The sequence below is a fragment of the Zalophus californianus genome, chromosome 10, assembly GCF_009762305.2.
Source record: "Zalophus californianus isolate mZalCal1 chromosome 10, mZalCal1.pri.v2, whole genome shotgun sequence".
Taxonomy (NCBI): domain Eukaryota; kingdom Metazoa; phylum Chordata; class Mammalia; order Carnivora; family Otariidae; genus Zalophus; species Zalophus californianus.
In genome coordinates this window covers 29,333,467-29,347,879 of record NC_045604.1, presented here as the reverse complement: position 1 = coordinate 29,347,879, position 14,413 = coordinate 29,333,467, and the positions used below count along the sequence as shown (strand labels likewise).

Sequence of the window (14,413 nt, the reverse complement as noted above, 5' to 3'; positions counted from 1 at the left end):
TTTGAGAGAGAGAGAATGAGAGAGAGCATGAGAGGGAAGAGGGTCAGAGGGAGAAGCAGACTCCCTGCCGAGTAGGGAGCCCGATGCAGGACTCAATCTTGGGACTCCAGAATCATGACCTGAGCCGAAGGCAGTCGCTTAACCAACTGAGCCACCCAGGCGCCCCCAGTCTGGGAAGTTTATCCTCAGGTCTAAGCAGGGTCATTTGCGGCTCCTACGCCACCGCCCACCCCCCACCCGCTTCTGAAGTCACCTGACCTTCAGTCAGCCAGGCCCCTCTGGGGACAGGGGCAGTGACCAATGTCCTAAAATGTAGGCTCCCCCATGGTCAAACCTGCTCGAACTTGGACGGAGCTCGGGTTCTTGCCCTGCAGTGCCCAGCCTCTGCCGCCTGCATGCAAGCCCCCAGGGACATGTGGAGTTCTCCCCTCGCTCATCCTGCCCACTGCCACCTGCCTCCCTCTCTGCGGCGGCCACGCTCCTCGCAGTGCTATCTCCACCTGGGTGCAGCCGCTGGTGTCACCTGGTCCCACTCGCAAACCTCAGTGGCAGGCAGCGTTAAAGCCCACACGGATGTCTGCATTGGCCGGGAGGCTCTTCTCACGCACGGGCCTTGGCCTGGCCTCTGGGTCCGCCACGAGCGGACCCCTTTACAGATGGAGGTGAGTGAGGAAAGCACAAGACAGTGGTGCACTCATGTTCCCTTCCCTGCCCTCCGAAGCACAGTCAGGTCCATCTGTCAGGAGAGGGCCCACTTCAGAGACTGTTCTGGTGCCCCCCCATCACCGCCCCCCTCAGGCTGGTCAAGCCAAGTTTAAGAGGCACGATGGGAAGAGACCACATGGGGGGAAGGAATCTCTGTCCCGGTAGGATCATGGCCAAGTCTGTTGGCTCCTCTGGGCCTCAGTTCCTCTCACCTGTAAACTGAGAGGGTTGGAAAAAACCATCCTTGATGATGCCACCCAGGTTGACAATTAAATGACTCCCATCAGGGGCGCCTGGGTGGCTCAGTCGTTAAGTGTCTGCCTTCGGCTCAGGTCATGATCCCAGGGTCCTGGCATCAAGCCCCGCATCGGGCTCCCTGCTCAGCGGGGAGCCTTCTTCTCCCTCCCCCACTCCCCCTGCTTGTGCTCACGCTCTCCCTGTCTCTCTGTCAAATAAATAAATAAAATCTTTAAAAAAAAAAATCACTCCCATCAAATTCTGAGAGGTGCTGGTACAACCTAAATAGTATTTCTCTCCTTCACACTGTTTGGTTTCCAAATTTCCTTTAATAAGTAGATACCACTCTTATAATTTGGGGGGAAAACCAAATCCCACGAAAGGACAAAAGAACAAGATCCTTTCACCTGGTGTTCCTGCCTCCCTACCCCTCAGCGCTTTGGCATCTTCAGGGTGACCTGAGTTTGGAAAGGCCACCTTCTATGGCAAACCCTCTGCAGGGAAGGGGAGGGGCACAGTTGCAAGGTAGAACCAGTTGGCTGGAGTCCGTCCCAGGGCCGGGCTCCTGATAAGGTCAACAGCTCCTGGGCCTCTATTTTCTGGTTTTTACCCACACCCCCACAGGCCTGCAGCTGGCCACGCCCAGCTGTCACGTCTCGTGGTCAACAGTGGGCTCTGTCTGTAGGGTGGGATCCTACGTAAAAGGACCTGTGGAGAGGAAGGGTGGGACCAGACCAGGCGGGAGGGTGGGGCATGGAGAGCGGCGTGGGCAAGGCTCAGCCAGCCAAAAACAACCGCCCTCAGAAGCCACACCTGCTTCCCAGGGCGGGGAGGTTCCAGCACCTGCTGGAGGGCCTCGGGGGAGATCAGGGCAATTCTGCCCACCTGTGTCCCCCCTCTGCAGCTCAGGGTCCCCTTTCACTTGCTAACACCCTTCTGTTTGAGGACCAGGAGCCTCTTGGGTGGAACCTCCCCCGGGAAGCCTCCCACCTCCAACCCACGATGACGTCTGCCTCCTACAGACCCACAGAATTCACCGGCTGGGTCACCTGTCAACAGCCAATAGCTGTAGGTCTAGATAAGCAGCAAGGACTGTGTAGGTTGACAGAGCAACTTGGTTTCGTATTTGGAAAACACAGCAGAGAGACCCTATTGTGTTCACCTTACAAAAACCAGAAAGTAAAGCTTCCAAGATGGTCTTGGCTGGTGATAAAGACGCAGATGGTCCCCCAGAGGCCACGATGCCCAGGGATAGGCCAGAATCTCTGGGAGTTGAGGGATGTGAGCTGTGGTTATCGAAAGGGAAGGTGACAACTCCGTACAGGAAAACTTCGTTATTTAGTGACATTTCATAACTCACCACCTCCAAACATGCCTATTCTTTCCTTACTTCCTTCACTCATTCATGTACTCATTCAGTGTCTGTTCAGCATCTGTCACCACAAGGCACTGGGAGGGAATATGGAAATAACCAGAATGAGATCATTAGCCTAAGACAGAAAAGAGGGTGGGCTTTATGGTATGGGAATTATATCTCAATCAAACTTTTATTAAAAATGTTTTCTCGAGAGTGAAACCTGACAAACTGGACACTTGCATGCAGAGCTAACATTGGTTCACTGGCGCCACGAGGCCTCGGAGACACAGTGAATTCTGGATGAAGTGCAATCTAAAATTATATGGGAGCCACGGATTCCTGAAAAACAGTAGCACCAGGTCAAATATACTGAGTTATGAGCATGAGAGTAGCTCAGTTGTCCAGGAACAATCCCGTGTCTTCTGGGGGGAAGAGCACATTACGGTTTTGCTTGGCATCCCCTTAGACCTACTTTTATGTTGAAAATAATGAGACTAATAGGCGGAGACAGCATTTTTAGGGCCTTAGGAAAAAAAGGGAATAGGAGTTTTTAAAGATGGAAAAGCACTGATCTAGAAACAAAAATCAAGACCACTGTGGAGCTGTTTTTTCTATGAACTTTTCATATTTCTGTCTTCTCTTCGTAAGTGGCAAGGGAAGGAAGTATATCTGGTATGCATCATGCACGGTGTCCTCCAGGCTCTGGAAAAGGCACTTGCTATGTCCGTGAAAGGACATGGGTGCTATGGTCGGGCAGATCTGGGTTACAGTCCTCACTAGCACTGATCCTGGACACGTCACTTCCTCTCTGAGGCTTTGCCCATTTCAGAAAATGAGAGCACCACCTATCACACAGAGGGAGTGAAGATCCAAGGAAAGATACCTGAAATAGTGCCTGGAATACAGTGGGTGCTCATTAAGTGCTGGTGCCCTCTTCCAGCTAAAGTACCCGTCCCAGGGGACAACAGAGAGAGTCTGCAGGGAATGCAACACTCTCAACACTGCTTTCTCATTGAGCAAGCCCCAAACTCACAGCCCAGAAGATTCTCATCAGGCTGGGCCCCAGCCCCAGGGGCCCACCCCACCTGCCCCAGCACTAACCTCCCACCTCAGAGAAGGGCCACCAGCCAAAAGCTGGCAGCTCTCAGGAGCCGCACCACAACAGATAACGGTCATTCGGGTTTTATTTATGACAACTTCTTAGAACACACACGTCCAGTCTAGGAACAGAAATGTACAGCATGAGGCTTAAATAACTTTCGTACACTATGTACAACCATCGGCAGAAGTACAAAACATATATACATCTTGTGCTATAGCCGCATAGCGAGGAGGGCATAAGCCACACGAGACCCTGCAGCCTGGGCAGGGGGTGATCCCTAGAAAAGAGCTGGTGGGCAGGGCGGGGCCCCGATTCACTTCAGGGGTCTTCTCTGACCCTTGGCTCTTCTTGGAGTAGTTCCCACTTCCCTGCAAAGCCCTCGGGACAAGGGTTCAAAAACCTGGACCAGAGTATGCTAAGGGTTGGGGGCTCATCGGAGTGCTGGGGCTGGGCAGGGCGTGGGGGCTAGAATGAAGATGCCATAGAAAACAGAATTTTCCTTGTAGATTCTGTCCGTGCACATAAGAGGGCTGTGAGGGATCCTGGGAACCAGGAGAGTAAGGCCAGGCTCAGGAAGGCCGGTGGGGCCACTGGCCATGCCCTGGCTCCTGAGGCTGGGCCAGGATTCTGGGCTAAGCTAAGACAGCGGTAAGCAGTTTCCTGTTTGGGATGGCAAACGGGCAGATGCCACACGTTCGAGCCGCTGGGTGGGAAGAAACTCACTGCTCTTGCAGGGCAGGCCCTGCCCCCACAAACGTGATGGTGAAGATGCTGGGCTCAGGCCGGGGCTGAACAGGCCGGGGGCTGTGCCCACGCCTGGCCCAGACCGCATCAGAGGATGCCCCCGAGAGTTGGGGTGGTCTACATGAGGGAAGAGAGCATTTCTAACTTCACAGCCACAGCCTGCCCACGTCTCTGCCACACTGGGTGTCGTGGGAAAGTCCCAGCCACGGTCTTCCCTACGGCGGTTTTGTGCTTTAAACTGCCCTCTGCCCAGGCGACACTGCCCCAGGTGGGCAGCAGGGCCAAACAAGAGAGGGTTGGAGCTGTAGTGATGGTGGAGGGGTAGGGAGACCACTCCCAGACCCGCAGATGTCCCTTCCCAAACCCACAGAGGCACCCTGACCACCTCAAAGGCCTGGGTGTGCCTTTCCTCTTCCTTGGCCATCTCCAAAGGCAACTCCAGGTGCTACCTTGGGGAATTCTGGCTGTCGTGGAGCGATCAGCTACTCACAGGAGAGCGAACACTGAACTGATTAATACTGAGAACAGAGCCCGGCCGGGGACTGTGCTGAGCAGGGCCACAGGCAGTCAGCTTCAAAAGCATTCAAGGGGGGGCTCAGCCCTGGGGACAGGGAATGTGGCTCTGGGCTCCTTAGGCCCAGTAGGGCTGGGACCCAGCCTGGGCTCAGGCATTTAAAGACTTGGGGGGTGTGGGGTCGAGAGAGGGAGCTAACGCCTGGGCCCTCGCCTTCTGATGTGGCCGGGCCGGCGTTGGCCCTGGCTCAAGTCTGCAGATGGGCAAAGAAAAGTAAGTAGTATGACGAACCCTCCAGTATCAGGGCAAGTCATGGGCTGAGCCCTGGTCTGAGCGAGGAAACGCCCTCCCAGACCTGGGCATACTCGGTCTAACTGTGGACAGAACCAAGCTGGGATGAGCCCCCTGGACCCAGGTCTGCCCAGGCCACCTGCCACAAGCCTTGCTATTTGTGCTCAAATCACAACCATTTTGTGCTTCCAACCTTTAGGATGCTGGGGGCCTGCCCCCTAACTATGTACCTTGGACATCCCTGAAGGAGTAGGCAGAGACTCCAACACTCTTGGAGCACAGCTTTTGGAAGGGCTCAGGGCTCCCGAGGGACTTCAAGTTTAGAGTCAATGATACTCGCCAGGACAGCAGAGCCGGCCTGCCATGAGGTAGCTGACCCATCAGAAACAGCAGAAAGTGGGCAATGATGCTGAGCACCTCTCGCAGGCCGTAAGGTCACATCTCGCGCAAGAACGGGCCTTGCAGCTACAGTACCGTTCCCCGGGCTGGGGCAGCGCCGACCCATGGGGGCAGCGCAGTCTTTTGTGTTTCTACGGTTTGTAAACAGTCATGCAGACAGAGTCTTACAGGTTGCAAGGTTGAAGCTTTCTGATCAGGTGGGGAGAAGGATGGGGAGGGGAAGAGACGCTTGCTTCCACGTGGCCGAGGGAGCGGCCGGGCCCCCCCTGGGCCGGCTGAAGGAGGAGGGATTTCCAGCCATCGCAGACTGACTGTCCTAGGCTCCAGGAGGCCAGTATTCCAGAATGCGTGCTTCCTGCACACATCAGCTTACCCAGACTCCACCGCCAGGGCCAGCAGGGGCTGCTCAGAACAGGGGGGAAGCAGGGCTGGGCACTCAGGCCCCAGCAGGTGTTTTTCCCTTTCGCTGCTAGGACATCCTCCTCTGCCCTGTGTGCCACACTGGGGCCACACGGGGGGGCTCCAATCCCCTGGCCAAAAAGGCAGAGGCACAGAGGACAAACCCAGAGCTACCTCTGGAAGGTCTAAAAGTCACTGCATATCTCAGAACAGAGTTGGGGCTCCTGGCTACCAGACCGAGGACAGGAAGCACAGGACCAGTTAAGCATTGGAAAAACACTGTGGATAGGTTGGGGCAAGGGGATGTCCTGGGACTCCTCCCGAGGCCCGGCCCTGTAAATTCAGAATTTCCCCAACAGGGGGCGCTAGAACACGGATTTAACCACATCCCAGGGCCCTGAGTCCACAGCCCCATGGCAAAAAAGAAACTCAATGAATTCCTTCTTCGCCGCTAATCTAAAACGGGAGGGCCTCTTGCCCCATGCCAGCTTTAAGGCTTGAAAATGTGTCTCCTGAAAAACCAGAGAGAAAGAGGCCGGAAGGACTCCCGGCCCTGTTGTGGTGAAAATACAGGTGAGCTGGGGAGGGGGCTGGGCCAGCCTCACCAAGCCATCCTGGTAGACACAATTCTCTGAGCTGCTTCCTACTTGGCCCACACAGGACTCTGGGAATGGGGGGGGGGGGGCCCTGGCCCTGGGCTGTGGGGTGGAGCTCCCCTGCCTTCTGGGGGCAGCGGGCACGGGACCCCATGAGTGCAAAGACACGTGTGGTGCCCGCGGGCATGGCTGGTGTAAGGCTGCCCAGCATAGGTGCCAGGCCCCGGGGTGGAGGAAGGCACTGAAGCATCAGGCAGCCTAGAGGTCAGGGGTGCACTAGAATGGTCCCTGGGGGCAATGCTGGGGACGGGCCCGAGCTGCAAAGCGAACAGAGGAGGTGGCCCTGGAAGGCTGGTTGGGCAGATTCCCTTTGGGATTCCTGGCCCCCGAGTGCTGAGGGAAAGAACATTTGGGGAGAAACTTCAAGTCAGTTTCCAGGAGGCAACAGCAAAAAGTAAAAATAAAAAAAATAATAATAAATAGCTGAAGTATTTCTGACCATCTCCCCAAAAGAATTTTTCTAGCAGCTCTACCTTGGCCCCATTAGAAAGGGACCCCAAGGGATGGCTGGGGTCAACTGGGAATGGCTGTTGGTGGCCAAGGGGCTTAGGGTCAGCTGCAGGGCCCAGCTGCCAACACCTGGTTTCCATGGTTACCTGAGGACTATCGTTTTGGGCTCAGAGGCAGGTGCAGTGGCTCCAAAGGCTGGATTAGGGGATAGCAGAGGGGAGGCCTGTTCATCGGAGGGGCAGGGCAGGGGCTGGGGACGCCTCGCCTCCCCTGCAGGTCCCTACGACCGGGCCAGAGGCTTAAGGAAGGGCATGGCCAGCTCAGAAGGAGAAGATGTGGCCAGAGGGGAGGGCAAGGGGAGCCCGAGGGGCTGCAGGGGGAGAAGTGAGCGGGGAAAATGCCCTTTGGCTTCACAGCTTAAATTCCTCCCCAACCTCTCTCCCCCCACCCCAACCCAGGAGGCAGGGGGTACAGTATCCCATGGGAAGGTCAAGGGAGAGGCAGGAGAGCAGGAGAGGGGCCACAGCTGAGGCCCAAACCCTCCGTCCCCAGGGCAGTTGGCCCCGTCAAACCACAGCTTCCCTTCTGTGCCGTCCAGGCTGCCGGGGGGCCGAGGGTCTGGGGGCCATCCTCTGAAAGACAGCCAGGGTGAGGACCGCTGTGTGCTCCTAGGGTGGGCCACCAGGTAACCGCCGCACGCTCCAGAACTTCACTGTCAGGTCACTGGGGTGGAGGACAGAGAGGGACTGGTCAGCTCTTAAAGTGGGCCCGGCTGGCTACCCCCAAAGTAAAGGATGGGCCAGATGCTCCAAGCTCCCCGAATGTGGCTGGGGCCCAGGGGCAAGCATTGCTGAGGATGAGGGCAGACTGCAGGGGTGGGGGGGTGGCTGGCCGCTGGGCAGAGGGAGAGGGCCTGTGGTCTTAAAGTCCCCACAGCATTCTCGTCGTGGGTTTTCGTTGGTGCTGTTTTGTTTTGTCCAGGCCTGGACGCTCCCCCCTCTGCCTTCTGCCACCTGGCACCCCTCTCCTGGGGGTTTGTCCCGCTGGTCATGCTCGGAAGAGGAGGGCGGGAGGAAGAGCGGCAGGCGGGGCATTCAGTCCGGGCCAGGCAGGGCGTGAGGGAGAGGAGGGGAGGGGGAGTAAAATAATCTCATACCGTTGAGAAGCAGCTCAGACCGAAGTGGAGAAAGAGAGGGAAGAGGAAAGAGGGGAGAATAACAGAGGAGGCGGGAGGGGAGGGTCAGGGCAGGGTGGTGGCTCGGCCCTTTATGGCCAGGACTCGGCGAGGAAGGCAGGGGGTGAGTCCGGGGACGTAATTCCACACCTTTACCCGGCAGTCACTGTTGGGGGAGAGAGGCAGAGAGGCACAGAGGAGAGGCAGGAGGAGATGGGGAGGGAAAGGGAGGAGAGAAGGGATATGGTCGGATGTGAAGGAAAAAGAAGAGACCCCTCTGAGGAGCTCCCCCGTGGGGCAGAGGCCTGGGCGTCCCCTGGATGGGGACCCGAGCTGGGGCCGGAGAGAGGCGGGTCCGGAGGGGGGGCAGGGCTGCTCTGTGGTCTGAGATACGTGGACGGGGGCGGGGCGGGGGGCGGCGGTGGGAGGGGCAGGAAAGGCCTGCAGACAGGTGGGTGAGTCCTGACCCGGGGCCCGGCACCTTCCTGCTCCCTGGCCCCTGGCGGGCACTCCTACAGGACTAGCGCAGGCTAGCAGGCGCCGAGGGGTCTACTCCATGAGCCGAGCCTGTTGGGACAACTGCAGGGGCCCCAAGGCCCCCCGGCCTGCTCTGCCCACACCAGGGAGAGGGGCGGGGGACACACACAGACCTCTCTGCCTGACACCCACCTGGAAGCAGTGAAGATGTGCTTGGCGTTGGTGCAGATGGCATTGATGGGGCTGTCGTGGCCCCTGATCTCGCCAATGGGCGTGAAATTATCCACGTTCCAGACCTTGATGACGCCCGCACGGCAGGCGCTCAGCAGCATGGGGCGGCCCGGGACAAAGGCCAGGGCACACACCCAGTCCTTGTGTGCATTGGGGATTTGCTGTGGGAGGAGCAGAGCCAGTGAGGCCTGGGGACAGTGCTGGGAGGGCGGGGCTGGCAGGGGACACTGCGCACAAGAAAGGCAGCTACCAGGCTCCCCTCTGCCTCTGGGGTCCCTGGGCAGGCAGACTGGCAGAGCACTGTCCAGGAGGTGGGCTGGGCGGGCCCACGCTGGGGACTGCAGGGGCCCAGAGAGAGGTCCTTTGGTCTCCTACTCCGAGGCAAACCTAAGATCCTGCACTGGTGGAGAACCCTTCAGTCCTCGCAGGGGTAAACGCTCCAGGAAAGGGAACACAGTGAGTGGCTGAGCTTTCGAGTTCAAACCTGGGGGCTAAAAGCAGCCCCTTTCCAGAAAGCAGCTGCATACGGGAGAGTACAGGGGAGGCTGCAGGGGAATGGACACAAAGCGGAAGAGGGTGGAGAATAGGCAGGCTGGGGGAGCTCTGGCCCAAGACCCTAGGTCCCCAAGTCCCTGCCTGCACTGGGGAATGGCCTTACCCTAGCCCACCCCTCCCCTCCCGCCCACCGCACCTGGATGAGCTCCTGCTGCTCCAGGTCCCACTTCTTGATGCCATTGTCCCGGGAGCCACTGAATAGGACATCTCCCTGGATGGCAAGACACTCGATGCCATCATAGTGCGGGGGTTCAAAGTTGTGGGTGGGGCCAATGGTGCCCGTCACACACTCACCCAACTCGAACATCTGCGGGAGGAAAAGACTGGTAGGGAGAGCCTGAGAGAGAAGGGGGGAGCACCAGGGCCACACACAGCACGGTGGTCCCCAGGAGCCGGCGGACCCAGCGGCCTGACCCAGGCTGGTAGCCCCGGGCCTGGGGGAGAGGAGCTTCTCCAGCAGGAGAGGGCTCCTGGAGGGGCACTGCTTCTGGGGATAGAGGACTCTGAAGGCTTGGGTCTTGACCCTTCCTAAGGGGACTGGGGCAGACTGGCTTAACAAGTTAATGCAGGGGGTGACCCCACAGCTCAACATGCAGCTCATATGGAGAAAGGTAGGTTTGGGGTGTGAACCTCCTTTTCAATTGCTTTTATTTTTAAATTAATATAATATTACTTGTACTTGAAACACAAACATTATCATACCAACCACCCTCTGTTTCTCTACTTCCCAGTTTCTGACTGTGTCCATGTGGTTTGCAATGACATAATCGGGGAGCAAACGGAATTAGTGTTGTTTGCTATCCTTTGTTTTGTTCGCATTTTCTCAGTTCAGTCGATGCACTGCAACCTGCTCAGTGGGTTTTCCCTAATTGACGTGACTGCTATTTGCCCTTAGACATTTAGATTATTTTCAATTCTGCACCACTTACAAAATATCGCTGCAATCTACTTTCTGCACACACACACCTCCTTGCTTCTTTGGGGTGATTTCTTTAGCATAAATCCCTCGAAGTCTCATTATTTTTCCTGAGGGCTCCCAAGGCCCCAGAGGGAAGGGGTGGAGGAGGGTAGGAGGAACGCAGAGAATGCCCGCCCCGCCCCCCCAGACCTCAGAGGGAGGAGGCCTTCTCAGGTACCTTAACGTAGTGGTCCTTGGAGCCGGTCACCACCAGGTCATGCTGGCTGGCGGTCTGGGTGACGGTCAGGCACATCACAGGGCCGATGTGGCCAGTCAGCTTGCCAACCGGCTGGAACCTGCAATGGGGAGAGGCCCAGCTGGTGAGGGGACACAGATCAGGGGGAACCGTGGCTTGTGGGGGCTGGTGGGGGAGGTCTGCCCTGGAATGAGTTGGTCCGGTCAGGGCACTCTGCCCCCCTCGACGCAAGACCAAGGACCAAGACATCAGCTGCCCGGCGTCCCAGGGGCCTTGGAAGACAAGGGTGCGGTATCCCAGAGCCGGCACCCAAGCCCAACAGCAGGCGGAAACAGGAGCACGGGATTCTGCCAGCCTCAACGGACGGCATCCACAGCGGAGACCCACGGACCCCCCTGTAGCCACGCCAAGCCCTCCGTGGCGCCACACGTGTCCCCTGACCTGCTGAGCTCCCAGATGCGGACGGCGTTGCCCGAGGCAGCGTAGAGCATGGTGCCTGAAGGGCTGAGGGCGATCTGGTTGATCTGGTGCTCCCCCTGAGCACTGGTGATAGCGCGGGTGGATGTGGCGGCACAGGCGTCCCCGGAGGTCACCTGGCCCGAGGACCTGCCGCAAGCAAGGACGGCAAGGTCAGAGATCAAAGCAGTCCATCCACACAGGTCAGTAAAGCAATCAAACCTCTCTCAGGCCAGGCCTGATACCCCAGTTTTTCCAGGAAGCCTTCCCTGACTGACAGAGGGGAGTGAAACTCCTCCTGGAAATTTCTGGTCTGACGAGGGAGAGATCAAGGGAGATAGCGCCACATGGCCAGCAGAAAAGTCCCTGTCCCTGAGCTGGGCTTGTGGAAACCACTTAATCTCTCTGAGTCCCAGTTTCCTCCTCTGTAGAAAGAGGTGATAATACCCATTCTGTTTACTCTGCTTCTTTTGTTTTTTAAAAATAAAAGACTACTTTTTTAGAGCAGTTATAGGATCACAGCAAAACTGAGGGGCCGGTTTCCTCTATTGCCCTGCCCCCTCCCCACACACAGCCTCCCCCCCCAACACCATCCCCACCAGAGGGGGGCGTTTGTTACAGCTGGTGAGCCCACCCTGACACGTCATCATCACTGTGGGCCACAGGTGACGTGGGGGCTCGCTCATGCTGTATGCTCCATGGGTCTGGACAAATGCGTAGTGACCCATATCCACCATTAGAGTGTCAGAGGAATTTCACCGCCCTCAAAATCCCCGGTGTTTACTCTTTTTTGAGGATCAAGTTGGTTTATCCGTGATCGTTTATCATGGAAACATCAGGATGAAGCATGGGTCCTGCTAGGAAACAGTTTCATTCTGCAGGGGCCCTGGTCTCACTTCCGTCCCCCACATGTCCGTCCGCCTGAGACTGTCAGGGTGAGGGATGAGAACCGGCTCGAGTGGCCCATTTACGCAGACAGGTGACCAGTGCGGCTTCGGAGTCTGTCGCTGCCTGCTGGCCCCTCGCTGGTTCCCAGCTCCCCGTTTGGACTCATGGGGAGATACCCAGCATAGCCCAGGGCCAGAGCCCGGGAGGCTGAGATGAAGCAGGGGCGGGCGGGGGGGGGGGGGGAGGCAAGCAGGCCAAAGGCTCACCCAAGCTGCTGCCCCAGATGCTGTCCCCCAGCCCAGGGACCCCACCTTGTCCCTCAGAGTCAGGTCGAGTCCCATAAGGGCCTCTGTGCCTGTGTAGCCGGACTGGACTGGACTGAGCGGGTCACCTGGGTTGGGCATTGGTACACAGCCCACCACTGAGAGCCAGCTCGGGGAGTACCTACGTGAGGGTCCGAATGCACTTGGTCGAGTCCCGGATGTCCCACACCTTGATGTAGGAGGTAGACACGGAGAACACAAGCCCGGAGTGACTGCAGTACTTGATGGACACCACGTTGTTGGGGTGGCCCTTTAGGGCCGCGATCTCCTGGCCCGTGACCAAGTTCCACATCTTACAGCTGCGGTCTGCGAGGGACAGGGAGCGAACCATGGGGAGGGCCGATGCCAGTTAGCAGGGGCCAGGTCGCGCATGTTCCCCTACACAGGGACTGTGGCGGTTGGGGGACATGGTCCAGAGACATCTAGGGGGAGGAGCCCTAGGTCTGAGGGAGACACAGATGTGCCCGGGCATGCTCACGTGGTGCGCATGCACACAGAGAACCTCAGGAGAGGGGTCAGTCAGAACTTTAGACCAGGCTTTCTCAAGCAAACTCTGTACAAACACCAGAGTTCTGTGTTTGTTGCCAAGGTGCCCTGGGCTAAAATGAAATTCTTCAGCTTCTGGTGTCTCCTCCTACAATTGCTAATAGCTGACAAAATTAACGAACAAATGGCAAGCACATCTTATGGGGAAAACTTGGAATCGATCAATCACATCCAGATTAACAACTCGGCCCCCTCTCACCATGCAAATAAAGATAATGATTGTCTTTCTAGTAGCATGTCTACTGTAGAGCTATCTTTTCCACTGATAAAATGTTTCTGATTTTGTTGCTGAGATTAAGTAATCATGACTTTGTGGGGTCCTGCTGCCAAGATCATAGGGATTTCTTAGTTGGAAGTGCTGGGGTGTATGTAGGTGGGGGGGTAGTAGTGTTGGGGTACTGGGATGAGCAGACAAGGCAGGGCACCTGAAAAGCTTCCTGAAGTTTCTGAGGGAGGTTTGGAAGGAAGTGCTGGATGGGGCCACCAGGGTCAGCTACGAGGGAAGACTTGGTCAGGGGCACCCAAGATGGGGAGCCTTGAGCCAAGGTAGGAGACATGAGACAAGTAGACAAGCTGACCCCACATCCTCAGCTCATAGGGGGCTGTGTTTTTGTGTTCACAGCCCACGCTGGCACAGGAAGCAGGGATGGTTGAGACCCTAACCTTACCTGGCCAGTCTGGGTTCTACCTACCTTTGGATCCTGTAAACAGTAGCTCGTCTGTGGCATCCAGGCAGAGGATGGGCTTGGTGTGGCCCTCGGCCATGGAGACGCACTGCAGTGGGGCTGTCCTCGCACCCTTGGCTCCTCCAACGGGGATGATGATGCCCCTTCCCAGGAGAGAGGGAGAAAGGGCGCACCTGTCAGCCAGGGAGACTGAGGCCAGGTTGAGTGAAGTACGCAGGTAAGAGCGGGACAGAACCAACAGGGGACTAAGGCCTAACGAAGGAGACTCCAGAGACTCCAGCCCAATGCCATCGATGCCTGAGAGCTGGGAATAGGCTGTGCTGGTGGGGGAGGGCCTGTCAGTCGCTGCCCTGAGCATGCCTGGGGGGGCAAGCTGCGGGCAGCAAGAAGGAGACACGGGCCCTGCCTGGGGGGTCGGAGGGGGAGTGGTGGAGGTTCCCATCTGATGCCTGCCTGACCCAGACCCCGAGCCCTAAGTGCCCGCAGGCCCCAGCCAGGCAGGGCAGAGCCCCGAGGGCTGGACTGGCTCCTGCAGCTGCCCTGGTTCCTCCCAGCTGCTGCGATGGATGGGCGAGGCGAGGGGTGCGGGGAGGGAGAATGCTCAGGCTGTCAGCCTCCCAGCCCCTCCGTGCCAGTGTATCCATCTGTTGGCGACTTCTTCTGGGGCTGGCCCCTTCCCGGCAGAGACACACACGTACACTCCCCGCAACCCGTAAGCCCCCTCGGGACCTGCACGGTCAGACCTGTGACTGTCACTTACAAAGGCCCAAGTCCCTTTAGGGGCCCCCAGCTCAGCTCTGAGTTAGGGATGTCCAGGGTCCCCTAGGGAATGAGGCCATATGCACCTGGGAAAGCACTTCCTCGCTTCCCATGAACACTCTGGGAGGGAGAACGAGGCTTGTCCTCAGCGAGCAGGAGGACTGCGTTACATCGGCCTCCTGGAGGTTCTGGGGAATGATCTTTTCTCAGTGAGGGTCTTTTGGAATGAGGCCCTGGCCAAATTATGTGCAGGTCTGAAACTATGTTCTAGTTCTTTCCCAAAGAGAATGCTGTTCCTGACACTGATTCT

At 57.5% G+C, this 14,413-nt stretch overlaps 1 protein-coding gene across 4 annotated transcripts in view; it reads right to left on the bottom strand.

Moving 5' to 3' along the window:
- Positions 1-3,474: 3,474 nt before the first annotated feature.
- KIF21B (kinesin family member 21B) overlaps positions 3,475-14,413 on the bottom strand; it is a 50,284-nt gene continuing 39,345 nt past the window's right edge. For 2 of the 4 annotated variants that reach the window (XR_003523230.2, XR_003523231.2), the window contains 8 exons: positions 13,351-13,487; positions 12,238-12,418; positions 10,887-11,051; positions 10,428-10,545; positions 9,428-9,598; positions 8,698-8,897; positions 8,011-8,194; positions 3,475-7,577 (listed from right to left, as the gene is read on the bottom strand). Coding sequence is in view for 2 of the 4 variants with exons in the window: in XM_027612795.2 (XP_027468596.1) it covers positions 7,523-7,577; positions 8,698-8,897; positions 9,428-9,598; positions 10,428-10,545; positions 10,887-11,051; positions 12,238-12,418; positions 13,351-13,487 (1,027 nt within the window). In the remaining 2 variants the exon portion in view is untranslated. The remainder of the gene's footprint in view (positions 7,578-8,010; positions 8,195-8,697; positions 8,898-9,427; positions 9,599-10,427; positions 10,546-10,886; positions 11,052-12,237; positions 12,419-13,350; positions 13,488-14,413) is intronic. The other 2 variants (XM_027612795.2, XM_027612796.2) reach the window with 1 other exon arrangement.